This window comes from Podarcis erhardii (assembly GCF_964252035.2).
Source record: "Podarcis erhardii genome assembly, chromosome: 1".
Taxonomy (NCBI): domain Eukaryota; kingdom Metazoa; phylum Chordata; class Lepidosauria; order Squamata; family Lacertidae; genus Podarcis; species Podarcis erhardii.
Genome location: NC_138497.1, coordinates 94,124,784 through 94,145,573, shown reverse-complemented (window position 1 = coordinate 94,145,573; position 20,790 = coordinate 94,124,784). Strand labels below are relative to the sequence as shown.

General features: G+C 40.9%; 1 protein-coding gene across 11 annotated transcripts in view; it reads right to left on the bottom strand.

The window, feature by feature from the left end:
- KALRN (kalirin RhoGEF kinase) overlaps positions 1–5,371 on the bottom strand; it is a 510,268-nt gene extending 504,897 nt beyond the window's left edge. For 4 of the 11 annotated variants that reach the window (XM_081869918.1, XM_081869932.1, XM_081869933.1 and 1 more), the window contains exon 1: positions 5,073–5,351. In XM_081869918.1, the coding sequence (XP_081726044.1) occupies positions 5,073–5,076 (4 nt within the window). In that variant the 5' untranslated portion in view covers positions 5,077–5,351. Of the gene's footprint in view, positions 1–5,072 lie in introns of all 11 variants that reach the window. The other 7 variants (XR_014158556.1, XR_014158557.1, XM_081869934.1 and 4 more) reach the window with 5 other exon arrangements.
- Between the last annotated feature and the right edge of the window lie 15,419 nt (positions 5,372–20,790).

Here is a 20,790-nt window from a genome sequence, read left to right as displayed (position 1 = left end):
CCAAAATAAGACCAGAAAGCAATGCTATACAGTATAGGGCTCAGCTGAAATATATTTTGCAAGCATTTTGCAGCTCCCCCCAAACACCCTGTGTCTTCAGTGAAGATGGGGAAGAGGGATTTTAAAGGATGTGGAATCATGGAAGCATTCCTATAACCAACACTTCCTGACTTGCCATGCTGCAATAAAACCATCATAGCCGGAAAGACAAGCGTAACTGTGTTGCCAAGACAACTGGGGACAATACTCTGTGTCTTACTGCACTGCTATGCTACCCTATGGTGGTTCCACAGCAGCACAGATATACAGGGAGCGTCACTCCAGTTCCTTAGCAACAAGGATACACCCCTTCACAGCAGTCTGAGCTTGATTGGCCTCAGTGACATCACCACATAACCAAATCTCACTGGTTATGGGCTGCTGTTATGTCACTGCATTCTGTAAATGAGTCTTGACTGGTTGACAGAACACCTGGGGAAGAAACAGTAGCAGAGCAGGACGTTTAGAAGGTTTCAGACAATAGAAAGTCCTCTCCTTTGGGGGTGAAATTTCAGCACAGTCTTGGTACTACAAAAGTGTAGAACAGTTTAAGGGGAAAAAATTATGAGCAAATAATATTTTAACCATGCATTCGAATAAATGAAAATGAATGCCACATTCTGATTCTAACTTTTGGAGCAATGAGTGAAGTAATTCTTATGTAAACATACAAAGGAGTGGGTTGAAAGAGATTTCATTTTAGAACTAATTCAGTAAGAGGAAGGAAGAGATACTATTTGAAAATTCAGCACTAGCAAATTGGGACAAACTCCCTAAAGTATAGAACAAGCCACCTTGAGCTTTGAAAGGGCAATAGGTGCAGAGTAGAATCTATTAACATGCTTCTGCAGTGGAAAGGCTAGAAATTGTTAGAGGAAGGGGAGGGTGAATACATTTGTCACCACATTGCTTACTCCATTCTTACTTTTTATTATCAATTTCCCCAGAAGGTCAGCCTGGTGCCTATAGTAGAAAATCGCATAAATTTATTGGCCTAATGCCAATGGAGTTGATGTTGCTAAGCTTATAATTTATTTTCAAAATCTAAACCGACAATGCAAAAAAAATGCAAGGTAAACCGGCAGGAATCTTTGCAAATAATCACTGTGCATTAGTTATATATGGAATTTTACATGGGGCCACTGCCTGGGGAACTATCAGCAGAAGCTTTAGATCTAGTGATGGCCCATTCTTATACAAGATGTGTAGAGGAGAGAATATCAACAGCTGCAGCTCATCTCACCCCTACATTGCAAGCCCCCCTCTTCTAAAAGTCTTTATCCTGCCTTTCTCTCCCAACAATGGTGCCTCTCCTCAAGGCAGGGATATAAAAGTACAAAAGCCCTATCTACTTTTATATAAGCCTATGTTCCTCACCGGAAGGCCCTTGTGGTGGTGGCAAGCTACACATTGTGAGCTCAAATTATGAGTTGAATGGGTGAGGGGGAAATGCTGCTGCCCCACCAAAAAAAATAGTGTCTCCAGTCAGACCACTTGCCCCCACATTTTCCTTTTGGAGGAAGCCCAGCAAACAACCTAATGAAATGGGCAAGAACAGGTAGAATTTATACAGCAAGGAAGGGAAGAAAAGGAAAAAAGAGAACTATATCCAACACAAATAGAAGGGGGTGGACTTCAGTAAGTGATCCACAGATTAGTAAGCAATTGGAGTCTCTCAGCACTGCCTCTTGCTACTCAAGCCCTGTGGTGGGATGCAGCTCAATCTATGCTACTCGAAGTCTGTGGACCTGTTTCAATCACATGTAGCCAATGCAGTGTCCTTCATGTTGGACTACAACTCCCATTAGCCTCCAGTCAATAAAGCCAATTGGCCGGGGATGATAGGAGTTGTAGTTTACAATACCTTGAGGGCATCACATTGGTTTTGAGAATACTGAGTTAGACAGCCCGTCTTATTTTAAGATCACTTCCTATGTTCTCACACTAGGCCTCTATGCAGATGTATAGAGTGAATTGTAAAATTCATGGCAGATCCCACAATCTACTCTGGAGTTTTGGTACAACATAAATCCAGATTCTATAACGCTCTCCAGTGACTTGATGGAAACTTTTCAGGGAGTGAGATGAATTAATGAGTGCTATTCATTCCCATTATCAATCCTTATGCCTCCTTTTAAACATAATTTTATTTTTATAAAAAGCTTTATTCGGTAACGTAAGGGTGCTTTTTTTGTTTACTTGTACAACAGCAAATAACCACTTCTAAAATCAGCAGTCTGTAGTTACTGCGCCTTTTCTAAAGGCTAGGATATATAAAGGAGGTGATTATATAAATAGGACCAATATAGGTTGCTGAAGAAGGATGCAAGCTTTGCTGATTTTACAGAGCTTTTAGTTTCAAAACACAGCATAATGTCATAAACTTTGTTTTCATTCCACTCTGTCCAAGCAAGCAGGTTTTGTAAAACACCAAAGTTTGTAGCCATGAATGTGGGATTCATTTAGTTCAGCCAAAACGTCTTGAACAAATAACTCCTACTCTGGAAATTATTTTTTAACGTGAGTAGCCTATTAAGATTCTACATCCATGCAAGGGAATGCCAGTACTTTACCACATATGCATTTCTAGATAAGTAATGATGCCTGGTTAAACACTAATAGGAGTACATGGAACTGCTGTTAAGTCTATACACACCTTTCTGTTTTAACTCAAACATTAAACTTGCTATCCACTCTCCTAAGAATTACCTTCTGACCTTCTGACAGCCTAATCTGGTCCCTCCTCTCAGATCTAGCTATTTGGTTTGGAACTTCTCATTTAGATTATTGCAATGCATTCTCTTAAAAATGAATTGGAAGCATGCTGTAGATGGTTAATAGGTACAGCTTTCTCTATCATTGCATCTACATGCTGGGGGAAAGCAAGATCAGTTGAATTTCTGCCTGTATGATTAATTTGTTAAATCATTCAAGACAAAAGCAGCCTTCATGATGTAATCAGTTTTGGTCAGGGACTGCTACTTCAGTAATTAGAGCCAATTAATTCATTGCTGTGCAAATGAAGAACATCTTCCAACAGAATCTAAACAGCACAAGATCTTCACAGGATATACCTAATAACTTGGAATGTGGCTTTTGGCTCCAATGACAACAAATCTGAAAGAAAAGCAGAAATCTGGCTGAACATGACCAGGAACACATGTTCATTGGATAAGAGCTATTCAGCATGAGGACATTATAACTTGATTGCCAAATTAGTAAATGTGAAGCTTCAAGCAAGTTACTAGGGTCCAAAACACCCTTTTGAGCAAAAGAAGAATTTACCTTACTAAATACTCTCAAGCAGTGTTATATATATATATATATATATATATATATATATATATATATATATATAACTTGAATTTGCCATATTCTCTAAAAATATTCTTTCAGTTAGGTTGAGCTGCCAGGCTACAACCAAGTGAAAGCTCATTTACAGTACCTCAATGAGATTTACCTTAAAATCTCTTGGTACATTGGGAGACAAGGCAGCTGTGGCTTCTCCCACCCCAGTCCTTCATCAGTCATGTCATCTCAATCCCTTCACCTGATCTGATTCCAGGTGTGCTTCAAAGGAGGTAGGGGGAGGGGGGAAATGATCTAGGATGGGAACAGTTAGCAGAAGTCATGGCTGCCTTGGGAGATTTAAAGTTATAAGAACGTTATTCAGGTTTGAACGCAGCAATCTTACAATCAGATGAACAGCCTGTTCAGCACTCGGGAAAAAGGCAACGCCATGAGGCAGAGAACTACAGCTAGTTTATACATCTTTTTATGTAACTTGATTAAATTAGTAAGGCCCAGGTGGATTCTAGGACTAAAACTGCCTGATATGAAACATTACCCATGCAACTTCCAATTAAACACCTGCCTAGGCAATTCTTACCATTATTTGTAGAGGCTCATCAGCTTGCTGAGTGATAATGTACACTAGTAAAAATGATTACTTTGTAAAAGCCAATGCTACTTTTTAAAAAATAAAAAGGTTGTTTTGAGTGTGTGTTAATTATCCACTAAAATTATACGAATGGCTGGACAAATTAACAGGTTTGACCACATAACTGAGGGTTATTTCCTTCTTATTTTGACTTACATGGGAGAAAATCCCACGAAGTGCAATGGAGCTTACTTTCGAGTAGACCTGCACAGGACTGCACTGTTAAGAGTCTGGTCACTTTATCACTTATCAACTCACTGCCCAGTGGACAAAGGGGCTGTAGCTCAATAAGAGACTATCTGCTTTGCTAGCAGAAGGTCCTGCGTTCAATCCCTGGCAATTCCTCCAATTAAAAAAAATAACTAGGTGGCAGGTGATGTGACAGACTTCCGCCACCCACAGAAGACAAAACTGGGCTAGTGATGAACAAATAATCAGATCTGGTAGCATATAAAACAGCTTATGTTTCTAATGTAACAGGCCCTCAGAAACTATCCTTCAGGCTCATTTTTTTTTAAAGCTAGGATATTCTGTTTAGATTAGGATATTCTGAAAGGTGGTCCTTTACAACACATTAAAGCATTTTCTAACACTTATCATAGCTGAAGTATCAGAGCTGATTCCAAAATGTGCCAGAGAAACAGACTTTAAGAGTCTGTGGCCGCTGGACACTGAGCTGCTATGAAGATAAGATGCCAAGGTAGAAAAAGAGGTTCCTATATTTTAATCATCAGGCAAAAGGGGAGTATCAGCAGCTGTGGCTCTTCTCACCTCTGCAAGATAAGTGGCACCCGTCAAGAATCCAGCTTCTATATAACTATGAAATATATGGCAGTCAAATCCCCTTTGATATATGGTCACTCTGTATGAGGAAACTTTCAAAATGCAGCACAGAGGTTAAACAGGAGAAACTATCTCACAGTGCAATCCTCTCACCATATCCACTCAGAAGTAAGTCTGATTGAATTCAGTGGGTCTTACTCTCAGGTAAGTGGGGTTACGATTGCAACCTTAAGGAAGAGACTACCTACAAGAACTTGGCATGTGGGGCAAAGTCTCCCTCCATTCCCAAATAAAGATCAAGTTGACTTACCCATCCTCTGATATTTTCATCAGCTTCAGTCTTTAAAAATTTCTGCCATTAAAGGTTGGTTCCCTGAACCACATCCACTTTGCAATCATTCCGGGGGTGGGGGGCACAAAACAACCCAAAATGCCCTTGTAGAAATTCTTTACAGAGGTGGGGAGGGGGAGAGAGAATCTTCCGAGCAGCCAATCAAGCAGCGTTTGCCAAGACTGTACTCCGTACAAAGCACATTCAGCTTTGTATTCAACAATATGCTCTACTAATAGTTAACATAAATCATTAGGGTAACTTTACAACATAAAAGACCAAACCATTTAATCTGGATTGTTCTTTTATATATCCCCCACTTTGCAAGGTTGCCATGCAACTGACTTGTAGCTAAGCAGCAATAAGTAAGTGACGATGCTATTGCTCCCTCTAGTGTAAATATGCATTATTATTTATTAAATTCATAAAAGTCTAGAAGCAATAATTTACCATCCCAGCCAGCAGAAGGAAACAACCATGCATTCCCCAAAGACAAGAAGAATTACTTATAAATAATTGCTGCACATTAACAGGTTTTCCTGCTGTGTTTTTCCTGGCATTTGGGGTGGCCCCCTCTTTGAGAATGTTTCTCTGTGTAAATTCACTGACACTTAAACAAGCAGTGCTGACATCCATATAATGGGCCAAGTGCTTTTTAAAAAGGGATCAGATTCTGAGCTAGCACAGATCTGCTGAATTCTGTAACTGGGACATCTTTCACCTTTTCAGTAATTTCTTCCTTTGGCACACAGTGAGTACATGGACTTCTTCACCTTTTATAGGAAGAGGTAGTGGGTGGCAGTTTCATTACACAGTGTGCAAGATAGTTCTTGCTGCACATGTGCGCAATTTAACAACCAGTCCTGTGAACCATCTGCTTCTCTGGCCATGCTATGTGATGCACTTCCTTCAATGTGCTTCTGAAAGGCATATCTCGGTAACTAGCAAGCAGACAAAAAGTTAGAGCCTAGTGCACTTCCTCTAGAGAAGGGTCTTTTACCGTTCGTGTTAAAGCTATGAATTAGGGACTTGCTAGTTTCACCTTAGCAGTGAATGAACTGGCTGTGTGTTGTGCATAGATCTATATTTCATATCAGCCTGACATATTTATATGTTACAGTAAGAGTTGTACTGCTACAGATATAACCTTAGGTGGTATAACCTACATGCATCTATGGGTCAATGAAACTAGCTTGATAGGAATCAAATCAAACAGATACTTGGACTGTCATTGGATCTGTAAATAAATGTTGTAAAAATTGCCTCTGGTGAACAAATATTACACCTTTTGTTACCTATGGGTGAAAAAGTTGTGTGTGCTGTTTTGTGATAGCATAGGGTATATATCATTCTTCAAGATTAGTCTTCCAAATTGAAACCGTGTGTGTTTCTGATTTAAACTGAAATCAATACCTCCCTGGTTGGTTTATTCTATGAAGGTTGGAAACTCTGGCATTTGTGGGGCTTGTACTTTGAGGAACCTCTTTAGAGACAACAGCCACAGATATATACTTCTTCTCTTTATGCAAATCAGCTATAGAGACTCTCCTTAGAGTTGGCCACGCTGGGGAAATTGATTTAAAGCAAGCTATGATAAAATCTTACATTGGAGTTTCTTGAATTAATTGATAGCTGGGTTACTCACTATAGTTCTTTTGGGAGCCATGGGGCCAGGTGGCTACATGGTAAGGAATGGGACTGGAAAAGAAGAAATAACTGTTTGCTTAAGAAGAAAATATAGAAGGGCAAGTCTTTTGCAGCTTATCATGTTGGCACTGAAAACCATGATGCAGGAAAAAGAACTGGATAGTAGCCTGTAAAACACAGTGAATGAAGCAGTGTATCCTGAAAAGTAATTTATGCAAAGCAGGACATTAGCACAGAGAAGGAGTCAGACCACCATAGAATTAAGAAGTAAGTTTGCTTTCATGCTAAGCACAGGAATGAGATGTTGGAGAACAGTTTTTTTCTCCAGGATCAGTTGGCAGAGAAATCTTGTATTGTGCTAGATGGCAGGAGTTGTGGAAATGCTAGTGTAAGGGTGGCCTCAAAACCCACAGTATTCATCCCAAACTCTACATGGGACCAAGGTTTGATCAACATGAACTGCAGCTTATTATCAAGCACAAGGTGGTTCCCAGAGTGTTGCCTCCCCCCCCCCCACTTGTCTGTCCAGAGCTGTTCCCTCACATTTTTCCTTGAGCCTGCTTCTTGAACTCAGGGTAAGGACCAGTACTGCTCCCATGCTGGGTGACTTACCCTTATACAAAAATCAGAGCCAAAAGGGAATTCCTTGTAGACATAGCCTATGAGATTTGCCAGGAATCTCAGAATCCTGCTGTTCCTAGAAGCTCTAAGCTCATTACACCACCTTCTCTAGGGTGATGTCTTCTCTATACCAGGTGGGGTTGACCAGGAGAGTGGTACTGGTCTCTGCACTATGATAAGGTAGCTAATGCAACACTTCTTCTGCTCTTCACAGATATCTGATTCAGCCTCTATCCCCAGGACCCTCTCCTCCACACACAGGGCTTGGTCCATGTCTCTTGGCCCTTTCTCTTCTTATCCATTTGTTCAGAACCCAAGAGCATCTCCCTCCAGCTACCCATTATAGGTCATATTTCATAGTTCTTTCACCACTTGAAACTTTTTAGTGAGCAATTATAGTGTCACAGAGAAAGAAATGGACATCTATCATATACAGAAGTGCAGGAGTAAATGCTGATGTGCAGGAGCGAATTGTAATAGTCCCCCTAGCCACGCTTCCAACCAGAGTCTAAAACACGAAAGCAACTGCAAGGAGCTTGTAAGTAACTGAGCCTCACAGCCAACCCCTACTCCCATTCCCAAGTCTGAGGTGTTAGGAATCTTGAGAGAGAGGCACTTTCCAGAGTTTGCTCTCTTCCTGCCCTTTGAGGGCCTGGCTTTTTGGAGAGCCAAGGTGGGACAGTGGATATGCTGCTTGTTAAAGTGTTAAGCATGCCTCCACCTATACTCAATTTGTATATTTGTAAATAAATTCAAACATTACAAAACATCATACAGTGGTGCTGTCAGGGTAGGACTTTAGGGCCCTCCTCATCAGAAAGAGCAGGAGGAGCACTTAACGTAGCAGGGCTGGCTTACCACATTTTGAAGTGTGGTATTACCATTTTAAGGAAGGTGGCTGGCTCCCCATAAGACCTTTAGTCCAAAGGGCTAAAATTATCTAGCTGCATCACTATGCCACAAACCTCCAGAGATCTCCTTCCAAAGGAAACAAAATCCAGATAGTTGTTGTACCCCTGGAACTTCTCACTGCTTGGGAAAGTGTGGTGGCATAACAATATAGTTACAGTGTACCTACTACTGACATCACCTTATATTGGCATAACCTGCAGTTAACAACAACACCACCAGCATGCTAGGAATGCAGCATATAGGAATTTGAAGTCACACTAGGCCTTTTCAGACCTTCCCCTCCATATATAACATGCAGGAAAGAATGGAATTGTGTTCCACACAGATCCCAACATCGCCATATGCCACCAGCCCCACTTCGAGATCTCTGCAAGGACAGTCAAGGCCTCAGAAGGGGCCCTTCTGCGCTTACAGGTGAACATACATAGGAGGTGTTTTCAGTTTTTCATGTGGAACAGGTCTGGGAATGGGGGCAGTGGGCATGGTCTTGTCCTCTTATACATATTAGCTGTACAGGTAGAAGGGACTGATGAAAGGGGTTTGTGTCTGCAATAAATTCTTGCAAGTTTGCCTCATTTATTATACGTTTTTGTTACAGCTGGATCAAATGGTTTTATAACTTGGGGAAAGCATACATGTGATTTTTATTATATTATATGTCATTATTAAATCAGTAATTTTTGTTTGACTTCTATTCCAAGGACTCATAAAATTAAACAAGTATCTACTTTAACTTCCAAAATCAAAGCCTCTAATATGACCTGCCTGTCTGTGTGTTGTTGCATCAGGAAAAAATGATAAGGACCAAAGCATCTATGTTTTGGTGACCCACTATTGTCTCAGTCCTACATCTGCCATGGACTACCTCACAGGACTGTTGCAAGCACTGAGTTAATATATGCAAAGTGCTTGAAATTAATACCTCTTCCTCCTCTCCACTAGGAGAGGATTTAGACATGTTTATAATGAAACTGCGCACCATGACATTTCCCCCACTTTCTGTAGTCTTTGGAGGTCGCAAATGAATATGGGATATTAGATGGAATAATTTTTCACACATTCTGCAGAGGGATGCCCAAATTCTCCTCGAGTGTACATACAGTTGACAAAGAACCATGGCGGTTGGTTGGCGGCCCCCTAATGACCGTTGCAGGTATGATGCTCCAGTCTGCATGTTTAAGTATACATGACCTTAGAATTGAGGTGTTTTTCTTTAAAGATGCTCAGTACATCATATCTCCATGCCCTTATCATATGTGGAGTTCAGTAACTTTATCCTCCCTGCATATTGGAAAATCCACACCCCCCGGGGTATTGCAGCCTGTTCTTCAATACAGAGGCACTTTCCCTGTGTTCCACACCACCTTCTCCATTCCATACTGTGCTACACACAACAGCATCTGGCCCATTGTGCTGAGTCCTATTAATATGCATTAGTTTAAAATATTTGAATATAAATGGTGCACCGTGAGCTTTTTGATAAAGCCAAAGGACATGCAAGTTCAGGACCTTTCTCCGCCTTTCTGAATTGAACATTAACCCTGACTGAAAATTTCAAAACACCAGGAATACATATTCAAAACGTATCATTGTCTGAAATTTTGGCAGCCTTCTTATCACTGTACAACGAGCTCTTTGGAGAATTACAGTGCAGTTTGGGTTTCCCCCACCGCCAAATATTCATGGACAAAAAGGTTGTGAAGATTAGGTTCCCAAAACAACAGAACCATCACTAGAATCTAATTAAAGCTATTTGTCAGAAGCATCTTTTAAAATTCAACAAGGCTCTGTAGAAACCAGCCTTGAACTGAAACTAAAATTATCTTGCCCTGGGCGTAATTAGTATAAGAGGGATTAATGAGCACATACAATTACACATTTGCTTTCCTACTCAGGCTTTGCATTTTTAGTGAAGAAAGAAAAATAAGTCACTAGGGTGGAGGAAATGCAATAAGCAGAAGAGATAAGTACATCTTGCTACAGAGCTGCATAGCTTGGTGAACACAAATTACTGCTACCTTGGATGGCAGCTCTGGCAATACTCGCTTTTGGTTAATCAGATGTTCTTAGAAGTAGGTCTTTAAATTTATTCTTGGCTGTTGACTTTAGGAAAGAATCACAACTGCAGTTTGCAATTTTTTCCCCATTTTTTATTATGTTTACATGAATCAAGGTTTAAGGTGACCAGCCAGCTCTCGATTCCAAAGATAATTAATTGTTGATGATGATGATGATGAAAAAATTACTTACTACTGGGGAGGTTCATTTTTTTTTTTAATAATATTTATTGAACATTTTCAAATATAACAGAAAAAATAAAAAATAAAAATAAAACATCCATTTTATAACCTTATTTTCATTGATATCCTTTCAGGACTTCCCCGACCCACCCCCTTTTGTATTCCAATTCCTTCAAATAGATTCAACAAGTTCTTACCCCAAATTTTAAACTTATTATGATTAACCCAATGTTAAAAATGTTTTTCCATCCCCTAAAATCGACCCCGCTCCCTTCCACGAGTTCCCCTCTTTAATATGCAGAACAGGTTAAAATAAAAAAGATAGAAAAAAGAATAAAGTATAGTTTAACACCCTTTGGATTCCAATATCCCCCCCACCCCTTTTCCCGGTTGCGTTCCCCAGTGTCCATCCCTGCTGTCATCCTGGAGATCCCACATCTAGGCCGAAATCCTTCACAAGTCCACTTTGCCGTCTTTTTAAAAGTCTTTGCCGCCTTTTTGGTCATCTTTAATTTTGAACGTCCAATCTTGAAAAAAAACTCTATCTCAAAAAGGCCCATTTTTTCCATCCAAATCTCTATATTCAAGAGCAAAAACTCCAATTTTGTTTCTTTAGACCTTTCAAATCTGGATGTCCCAAATGTTCCCACTTCCAACTTTATCCAATTCTTATTGTTCATGTTGTTCTTGTTATTCTCTCTCCTCACTTTCCTCTAGTTTCATTTCCTGCTCCCCTGCAAAAATGTTCTAATTCCAAAAGCTTCTAAATCCTCTACAGAGGCTTTGTTATTCAGGAACAAAACTTTACGTCAAGTCCCTTCCATTCTTCAATAGATAAATCCATTGTCTCCTTTAGTGTAGAGACCTCTGTAGACAAAATAGTATTCCATTTCTGCAGTTTCCCAGGAGATAAGAAGTCCTGTTCAAATTCCATACCAGCAATACTTGTAGTGTCCCACATCCCCTCTAGAGGGATTATAGTAACTCAGTTTCCTTCCAGATCACACCCAACAGTCAAAGTAACTTGTTATTCCTTATTTTAAACAATTAATATCCAATTTGTAACGAATATAACCGGCAAAGTCCTCGTAACAAAGTTCTCTTTTTATTCTTCAACTTTGACAGCTCCTTTGACAGCTGTCAAAGCCTCTGTTGCTCCTCTCCCGGTGCTCTCGCGGATCGCTCCAGGTTCACGGGGGGGTTGCCTTTTAGCTCACATTTTACTTTTCTCCTCCAGCCCAATCTTATAGTTTTCCATCGTGAAATTAGTAACTTTATCAAAATAAGGTAGCACTCGATCTTTGTTGTCAAATCCTTTGCTTTAATTCCTCTACAACCAGGGGGAGACTGACTTCCTTTTTGCACCTCCCCCGCTCGCTCCGAATTTAAAAATTTTTTTCCCCTTTTTAAGTCCAGTTTCCAATTACTCACGGGTTATTCTTTTTGATCCAAATTTTCAATGGAAGAAGTCAGCGCTCTCCGCCGAATGGCATGCGGCTTCGCTCGGCAGGGGAAGCGGAGGACTCATAGCACCACCCCCCCCCGGCACCCGCTCCGCAGCCTTTAAAAAGGCTCCTTCGCGGGTCGGGGGGCGCAAATGGTGCCCGCCGAGTCACCATGCCCATGGGTTTCAGCGCCCATGGTTTTTGAGGGTCCCCGCGTCGCCGGCGCAGTAGGACCCAGCCCCTGCCGAGCTGGCTCCCTCCGGAGCTCGGAGGGAGTCCGCCATTCGGCGATGGCGCCAACCCGGAAGTACTACTGGGGAGGTTCAAGTGGCATAACCATGTAGACCATGAATGGAAACTAGTGAGTCAAGGGTGGACAATATGCAAAGAAGTTTAGTATATGCAAAAACAAACACACAAGAGATTCATTAATATGAAGGTCCCAAGGCATGGCCTGAGAGCACATAGTGGAGCTACCTGCTGAATTGAAGTCAGTTTGAGTCTAGTTAGTGCCTAAATGGCAGGCTACCTGACACTCCCATGTATGCTACCTTGAGTTTGTTTCTTAGTTTATTAAATTTATATCCCACCCTTCTCCCAAAGGGAGCCCAAGGCAACAAACACATGTAGGCAAATTTCCATGATGGAAGAGAGGTGGGATTTAAATGAATTTTAATACATAAAAATAAATGAAGAAATTGTTCACTACCTATCTTAAAACGGTTTTTCTTGGTGTTGTCAAAGAGCCACATTCACAAATTACCAAAGGAAAATGATAATAATAATGTACTATCATGTGGGCTGTAAATTTTACTGAATTCTCAAATTCTGATACTGGTTGCTTGCCAGAGCAATTTTGCTAAGTAGGCAATTGATAGCTGCCAACATCCATACCTAAACTAGGCATTTTAGCATATCTGTGTGCTTCATTGAGTCCAATTGCTTGTATAGATAATTACTGTGTTTCTAAAAACAAGTTCTAACACAGCAGAATTGTGCCCTTATGTATAGAGCCTTGTTTAGTACTCTAAAATGTGTTCAGGATTTTTTGTGGTTCATCTTTGCTTCCCTTCCTACTGCAGCCAATCCAGGGAAGGTGATGTCATTTTGTCACCTGATCTTCCCAAGGAAAATGAACATGCAAGAATTGGTCCTGGTGAAAGAGGAACAGATGTCAACTACTTGTAGTGGGGAGAGATGAAATGGTAAGCAAGCTAGGGGACATCCTAAGAGAGAATACAAAGCCATGATAGAATTAAAAAATCCTTACTTCTAATAGAGAATGGGACAAAGCATAGAGTTTCCCCCCAGTTCTGCTTCTTCAGTTCTGTGTGTTTCTTTACAAAGCCATAATAGCAGTTGTGTCTTCATAAGAGAAGGGTCAAAACTAGATGTGCTTATACAAATGATCAGTATGCAAAACTGTATAAATTTTGCATGCAAGATATATCTGACTGCCTTGCTCATGTTACCTGTCTTGTATGGCTACTGGTGTTGAAAAAGTTGCCCATCCCCTAAAAACAAACTTGCAAGTGTATTTAAGTCTGGAGCTTAATCCAACAAGCTGTTGTGTTTGGCAGTCTCCCCTTTTTTTCCACCCCCAGAAAATCCTCCTTGTCCTTGTTAGAGCTTTGCAGATTTATTCAATCACTGAAATTAGATAGAGGAAAGAACCTTGTATGTCCTTTTAATGCCCTTGGCTTGGGTTGAATCTAGTACTAGAAACCTCAATTTCTTCACTGAAATTAGGGGTTCACTGTTAAGTCCCTGGATTTCCCTTGAAATCAGCATAAATGGTAAACGCTTACACCCAAGTTAGAACAAGCATGGAGCAAAAGAAGAAGAAAATATAACTGCAATTCAGCATGTCAGTCGTGTTCAATACATTCTGCTCCTCCATGAACAATGGGAGTGGTTTGTATTCAGTTTTCTTGTGGGAGTAAGTGGTGGATGCGACCATCTTTTTCCTTATAGCCCATCCACAGAAATAATGCTTTTGGCATATTGGGTTTTGGATAACTACTTCTAGTTCTTTATGCCACCATCTGGAAAAGCAGATGGAGTAACTTGCCTAGTTTGAATGACCGCTGGGAGGAGCACAGAAAGAAGAAATGACACAGTGAACTTGTAGCAGCAAAATCGGATGCCTTCATCTGCCCCACATGCAATTAAACATGTCTCTCCTGTATTGTTCTCTACAGCCAAAGCAGGTGCTTTAACTCTCCAGCAATAGCTACAGTTGTTTAGCCATTATTTATAAACTGGCAAGATGAGGTAAAATAATGCCATGTTCATTTATAAAATATAAACAATGGCTGGGTGATAATAAGGAAACCCCCTACCCCCAGTACGATTGTCACCTTAACAAATATTTCCTGAGTATATGGATACGCACCGCAACACCACAAATGTCTAATTATAGTCTTACGTCCTTTTTTTGGTATTTTCACAGCAGGTAAATGTAAGGGGACACCTGTTCATAAGCTTGCTTTACTTGCTTTAAGAGTGGTATTTGCATCAGATGCTATGGTTTTGTTCAAGAATTGCCCAAAAAGTGGTGGGAGAAGTCACCTTGTAGTAAAAAAAATAATGCTAATATTAAGCATTTACCTGGTGTTTATTTGGTTATATACTGTAAATGTTCCATATAATGTTGAAGAATCATGCATTAGAGGTTTTGCCATGATGAGTGGTTGGGTTTGCACCGCAGTCATTATGGACACTTTAATAAATTCATTGCACAGGAATTTGTATTTCTTCCAACATCAACTTAGGCTTGAAAGTTTGTAATTATGGCACCTACATTTGGATGAGCCTTGTTGGTATTACACTGGTTTTTTTTAAAGAAGCCTTCAATCCATGTAATTGGGAAGAAAGGCTGGCATTTGACTGTAGGCTCTCAAAAGCTAACAAGAACAGCTAAATACCTTTCTTTTTTCCCATTTCCCCCAACCTTCTAGTCCGAATGACAGAGTACTGTCTTCCACATTGTTACTTGATTTCACTGTTTTCTACCCACCATCCATAACCCCAACCTTGTGCACACAATTTTGTCAAACGCTTATTGGGGTCCTTTCAATCTGCCTTGCCAACAGCGCAACCTATTACTTCTCTTTTTCCAGTCTTCACTCCAGCTGCTGAAAATGATTGCCCCCTCACTTGCCCTCCTCCCAGTACTTGGCTTCTAGTCCTTTGATCTTTTTCTTTGCCATTCCTAGTAAGCAACCTGACCCTTTCACACCTTCTCTCTCACTCATTTCTTCCTCATCCTTCAGTCTTGCTTTCATCTTTTCCCTTCTTTGTTCACAAGCTCCCCAGTTCTTCCTTTCACTGAAGATTGCGTCCTTCCGCCTCCCCACCCCTAGCTAAGAAAAACACAGGAGCCAGAAAATGTCACCTTTAAAATTATTGTCCATTTCCAGCAGGTACTACATTGAAATCATTTTTCTCCAAGACATACTGACACAGCAGTATTTTTAGCTCCAGAAATAAGAATTTAAAGCATTAAATAGAAAAAAGCTGCTATACTAAGATGACCTGTGATGTAACCATTTCATGTACTTTTATATAATATTAGCTAAACATGTGAACATGAATTTGTCATTGCATACAAATTAATTCTATATTACACAGAGCTCCATTATCAATTTGGTTGCTTACTTTCATTTCAAGAAGTGGATGTGGAAACATAGTACTTTGTGCAACTCCACATTTCTATAAATATGTGATGAACAGACATTGTGCTACCTTCTGTGATATGGCTTAGCACAGAAAAGGAAATAATGATGAATGATTGCGTCTAAAGGACTCTGTGCCCTTAAAACAGCTTGCCTAACAATTTTCTCTCCTCCGCCTATCTTTCAGTACGTAGGTACAGAGAACATTCAAAACAGTACATTCTCACTAGTGCTTTCGTGATCTCGCCACAGCAGGGATCATTCACATTCTCAAAGGGGGGGACGGGACATTAGATTGCTTGCCATACAACAAAAGGGCATCCCTGGAGGTCTTAGCAAAGCCTTAACAATGCGTTCTCCACTATTGCTTTCTGGGGACTACAGTACCCATGGTATTTGGATGAGTAGGCGGCTCAGTAGCATAGATCACACTATGATGCCATCAGGCACTATTGGCCAAGAACTGAGAGGCCTGTGGTTCAGAAGTGGAAACAACTAGGCAGAGCCTTGTGGAAAAACTGCTGCACAAGAGGCAGGGAGGCAAGCAGAATCTGAATCAAAACTAGAATTCTATGGGGACTGTGTGGATAGGAGATGGGGCAAGGGGTAAGATTCTTCTCTGGCTTAGATACAAATATGGGCCAGAGAAGAATTTGAGGTCTGTAATGTAATGTAGGGACGTGGGTGGCATAGGGACGCGGGTGGCGTTGTGGGTTAAACCACAGAGCCTAGGACTTGCCGATCAGAAGGTCAGCGGTTCGAATCCCCGCGACGGGGTGAGCTCCCATTGCCCGGTACCTGCTCCTGCCAACCTAGCAGTTCGAAAGCACGTCAAAGTGCAAGTAGATAAATAGGTAGCACTCCGGCGGGAAGGTAAACAGCGTTTCCATGCACGGCTCTGGTTCGCCAGAAACAGCTTAGTCATGCTGGCCACATGACCCGGAAGCTGTATGCTGGCTCCCTCAGCCAATAAAGTGATATGAGCGCCGCAACCCCAGAGTCGGTCACGACTGGACCTAATGGTCAGGGGTCCCTTTATCCTTTACCTTTAATGTTATCCTTGTATTTAAGGTCATTATGAGTCCTAATGTGGAACTTAACTTACCTTGTTCCTCCATCTATATAGTCTGTTCCTATCTTCTTTTTCCAGAAATATTATTTCAGGCTTAGCAGAGGCCATTTTTAAGGAGGGGTAGAAATGGTTCAGAGCTCTTGGATATATTCTAAATTAAGTTTTTTTTATAATAATGTTTGTTGTAATTACTTCTGCATAACTCTTAACAACCTAGTTTCCACATTTGACTAAGGAAAAAATTGCCCTGCTTTGTTTTACAAAAATCAGCAGGTAAAGTTTTCAAACAACTGAAAAATAAGCATAATTGCCCAGCCATGCCTGCATATCAAATTGCTGTTAAAGGCATGGGGGGAAGATTTGACAAAAACAAATTAGCAACCTTACAATAATAAGAAAGAGGAGCAGTGGCAGCTGGTCCAATGAACAAGAAAGACAGATGTACCTCCCTTGCTTGTTTCCCTCTGCTTAATTACATTGCTTTGACATGTAGCTTAACCAGGGCTGACTTAATTGTGGCAGCTAGAGTGGTGACTGGGAGCAGCTGCCAGGACCATATAACACTGGTCCTAAAGGATCTTCACTGACTCCCGGTACGTTTCCAAGCACAATTCAAAGTGTTAGTGCTGACCTTAAAAGCCTTAAACAGCCTCGGCCCAGTATACCTGGAGGAGCATCTCCACCCCTATTGCTCAGCCCAGACACTGAGGTTCTCCTCCGAGGGTCCTCCGGCAGTTCCCACACTGCTAGGAGTGAGGTTACAGGGAACCAGGCAGAGAGCCTTCTTAGTAGTGGTCCCCTCCCTGTGGAACGTCCTCCCATCAGATGTCAAGGAAATGAACAACTGTCTGATTTTTAGAAGACATCTGAAGGCAGCCCTGTATCAGGAGTTTTTAAATATTTGATGTTTTAATATGTTTTATATGTACTGTAAGCCGGCCAGAGTGACTGGAGAAACCCAACCAGGTGGGCGGGGTAAAATTATAATTATAATTATAAATAATAATAATTTAATAATAATAATAATAATAATTTGCAGAAACAGGATACTAACAACAATACAGTAGCTCCTGAAAAGCTCACTATATGATGGTTCTCACTACATGAATAGGAGATCACTTGTAGCTCCCAGCCACTTAGTAACTCCAGAATTTCCAAGCCCCATCTCCCCAAATTCCAAGTACGGTAGCTACTAACAAGTAGGAACTTTAGGCTCACTGCTATGTCGGGGAAACAAAATATACCGTTTTTCTGCTTCATTCTTAAAGCTACTCAGATATTAATCTGTAGGTGCTTACTTTTGGTATGCTACAGCATGGATTATATGTAAAAACATGACAAAACAGATATTAGTTATTACCTGCTATCTTATATCCTGCCTCTTTAATAACCCTGGTCTGTTAATGCAGGTCCTGTGCCTTTAATCAGCTGCATAGAAGGTAAAAACAAAACAAAAGGCACAAGCTTCCCTGGCATGGAGAAGCAGGAAAAAGACTGACTATAATTAATTTCTCTCCACTAGAATACTGTAAAAAATCTCAGGGAAAAAAGTAGCTAACAACCCTAAGGTGGTATTTTAAATTACTTCCATCTTACCAACTATATTTCATGCACTTTAACCCTCTGCTCCTGAAGTATACACTGTCAGAGCTTAAACCAGAAGTATCTGGAAAATGAAGATTTTTTTAAAAAATTATTTTCAATGAAAGAATCGTTCCTATTTAGTATGGGGTGTTAAAGGCACAATAGTTAAGAAGCTTTTGCAGCTTTCATTGCAGTAATTCTTGGGGTGGATTCGACTACATGAAAAGAAATGTCTTTTTTCTTTTCGTTTATCATACATTTCCCCAGTGAAAGAGTGAATCAAGAGATAACTTTCAGTTGTCATCTCAACAGCGGGTAAATAATGTTTACTTCACCTGTTTAGCATAATGCACAATTTCTATATGCTTCACCAAACATTTCTCTCCGTATAACAATGCAATATAATCTGTTGACATTTTTGTTCATGCTCTTTTGTCAAACAGAGTTTTAGGTTTAGGTCTTATGTTATTTGCTATGATATTCATACTATTTCATATTCACTCTTCATCCTTTTTTAAAAGAAAACCATTCACTTGAAGGTTATTACGTTGAAGCATCTATCACTTCTTTTTGAAAGGAGAGCCAGGGAAACATGATATTGACATTAGCTTTGTGATAAATTTAAAACTAGGAAGAAAAATCACCATGCTGGCATTTCCTGAATATGTCCCTCAATTTACCCCACTTGTCACCCCCTGATCCCACTTTACCTCTTCTACTAGGGAGTGTAGTAATGCCACTCGAGTGGTTAAGGCTGAAATTATAACCCCACGGAGTTCTGAGTACACATTGACTGTGCATACAGAGTTCAAGGAGACCTGGTTCAAATCTTTCTTTGGCTACAAATTACCTGTGAACCCCATCCCACCCACGTACACACAATAGGAGGATTAATAATACAGCCTATAGCATGCAGATGATAATATAGACCTGTACAACCTTACTTGGAACTTGGAAGCAAGCCTCAATGAGCTTGGTGGGCTTATTTTCTGAGTTAACCAATCTAGAACCACACTATAGCATTGTGTTGGCATTATGCATGCAATTTATTGCCAGGCACACACATAACTCCTGTTGCTATTTATTATTATCGATCAGATTTTTTACCCACCCTTCGTTATGAAATCCAAAGGCAACTTACAACAACGGATGCTTACCCCTTCCTGGGTGGGCATCTGTTGCGGCCTCTCGCGCTCAGCCGCTATCCCTGGTCCGTCAGAGCAGAACGCACATGTCCGGGCAGCCATTAGGGAAATCCCCCCAGCTGCCTAGACATCTGGGAAGTTCCCGCCTGCTGCAGCATCTTAAATGGGCCAATCAGTGGCCTCCCTTGTGGGTGTGCCTCGCAGTCTGGGAGGGCATTGGCTGCATAAAAGTCTGCAGCGCTGTCCAGCCTCAGCACAGTCAGTGGAGAAGCAAACAAACCCCACCCCTTCTTATCGTTAATCTTCTTTATTTTCCAGGTCAATTTCATTTTGTTCTAGAATGTTTTCTGCCTTTCAGGTTGCTGCTTTAACAATGCTCTGTTCCTTCATTCACAGTTTAACCTTATTTTGTTTCCCGTGTATCTCCTGACCTTGCTATGGTTGCACACGTTTGCCATATTTGGGGCCAGGAAGGAATTTTCCCTGTAGACAAATTGGCCGGTTTAGAGGTTTTGCCTTCCTCGCAGCAAATTGTCTTAACTTTTGCAGTTAAAGCATTGGGTGGAATCCTAGTCCTCAAGCGTGGGGTGAAGTGGTGCATCACCCAATATGATCCAGCGGTGTTTTCAGGGTACCTCGTTAAAGGGGTCTTGGTGGATGTCCCAGTCCTGAGGCCAAGCATGCAGCAGATGGGCCTATAAGGCTTCCAGCAGCAGCCTTAGGATGGCCAACTCAGTAGACTGACATCTTGGAGAGGCCACAATCCTGGCACACACCTGCAGCAGTTCCAGTCCTCCAGCAGGAGGCTGGAATGGATACACCCAATGCCTGAGCCAAAATCCCACATACATTCTGTAATCAATAAAGTTGTGGCCAATATTAATCCAGATTGTTGTCTGCCTGAGTTATTAATCATTTATAGACACTAACGAGGGGTGGGCAGCACTGCGACTGGGCCCACAATGTAAAAATACATTATTAAGATCAGTTTAAAAACACAACAGCTTCCTTAATGTGTGGGTAACAATCATATTGAACATATATTGCTTTATTTGGTTCTTTTCGGCTACAGACACAGGATGGAACTACAGAAATATTAACATACTAGAAGTTTCTTTGGGAATCCAAAATGGTTTGGAAGTGGTTTATGCCAATGAAACACCATCTAATACTAAGGGTAGCCATGTGACCTACTTTCCCAAGGGTAGTCCTCTGTTTAAAGCATTGTCAGAGGACAGCCCTCCATTTGAAGGCATCCTCTATTAGAAGGAATGTCCAATCCAAGTCTGGTTTGAAGATTAGAAAAGCATAAGAAGGCAGAGCAGCGACCTTGAACTTGTCCATCAACAGTTAG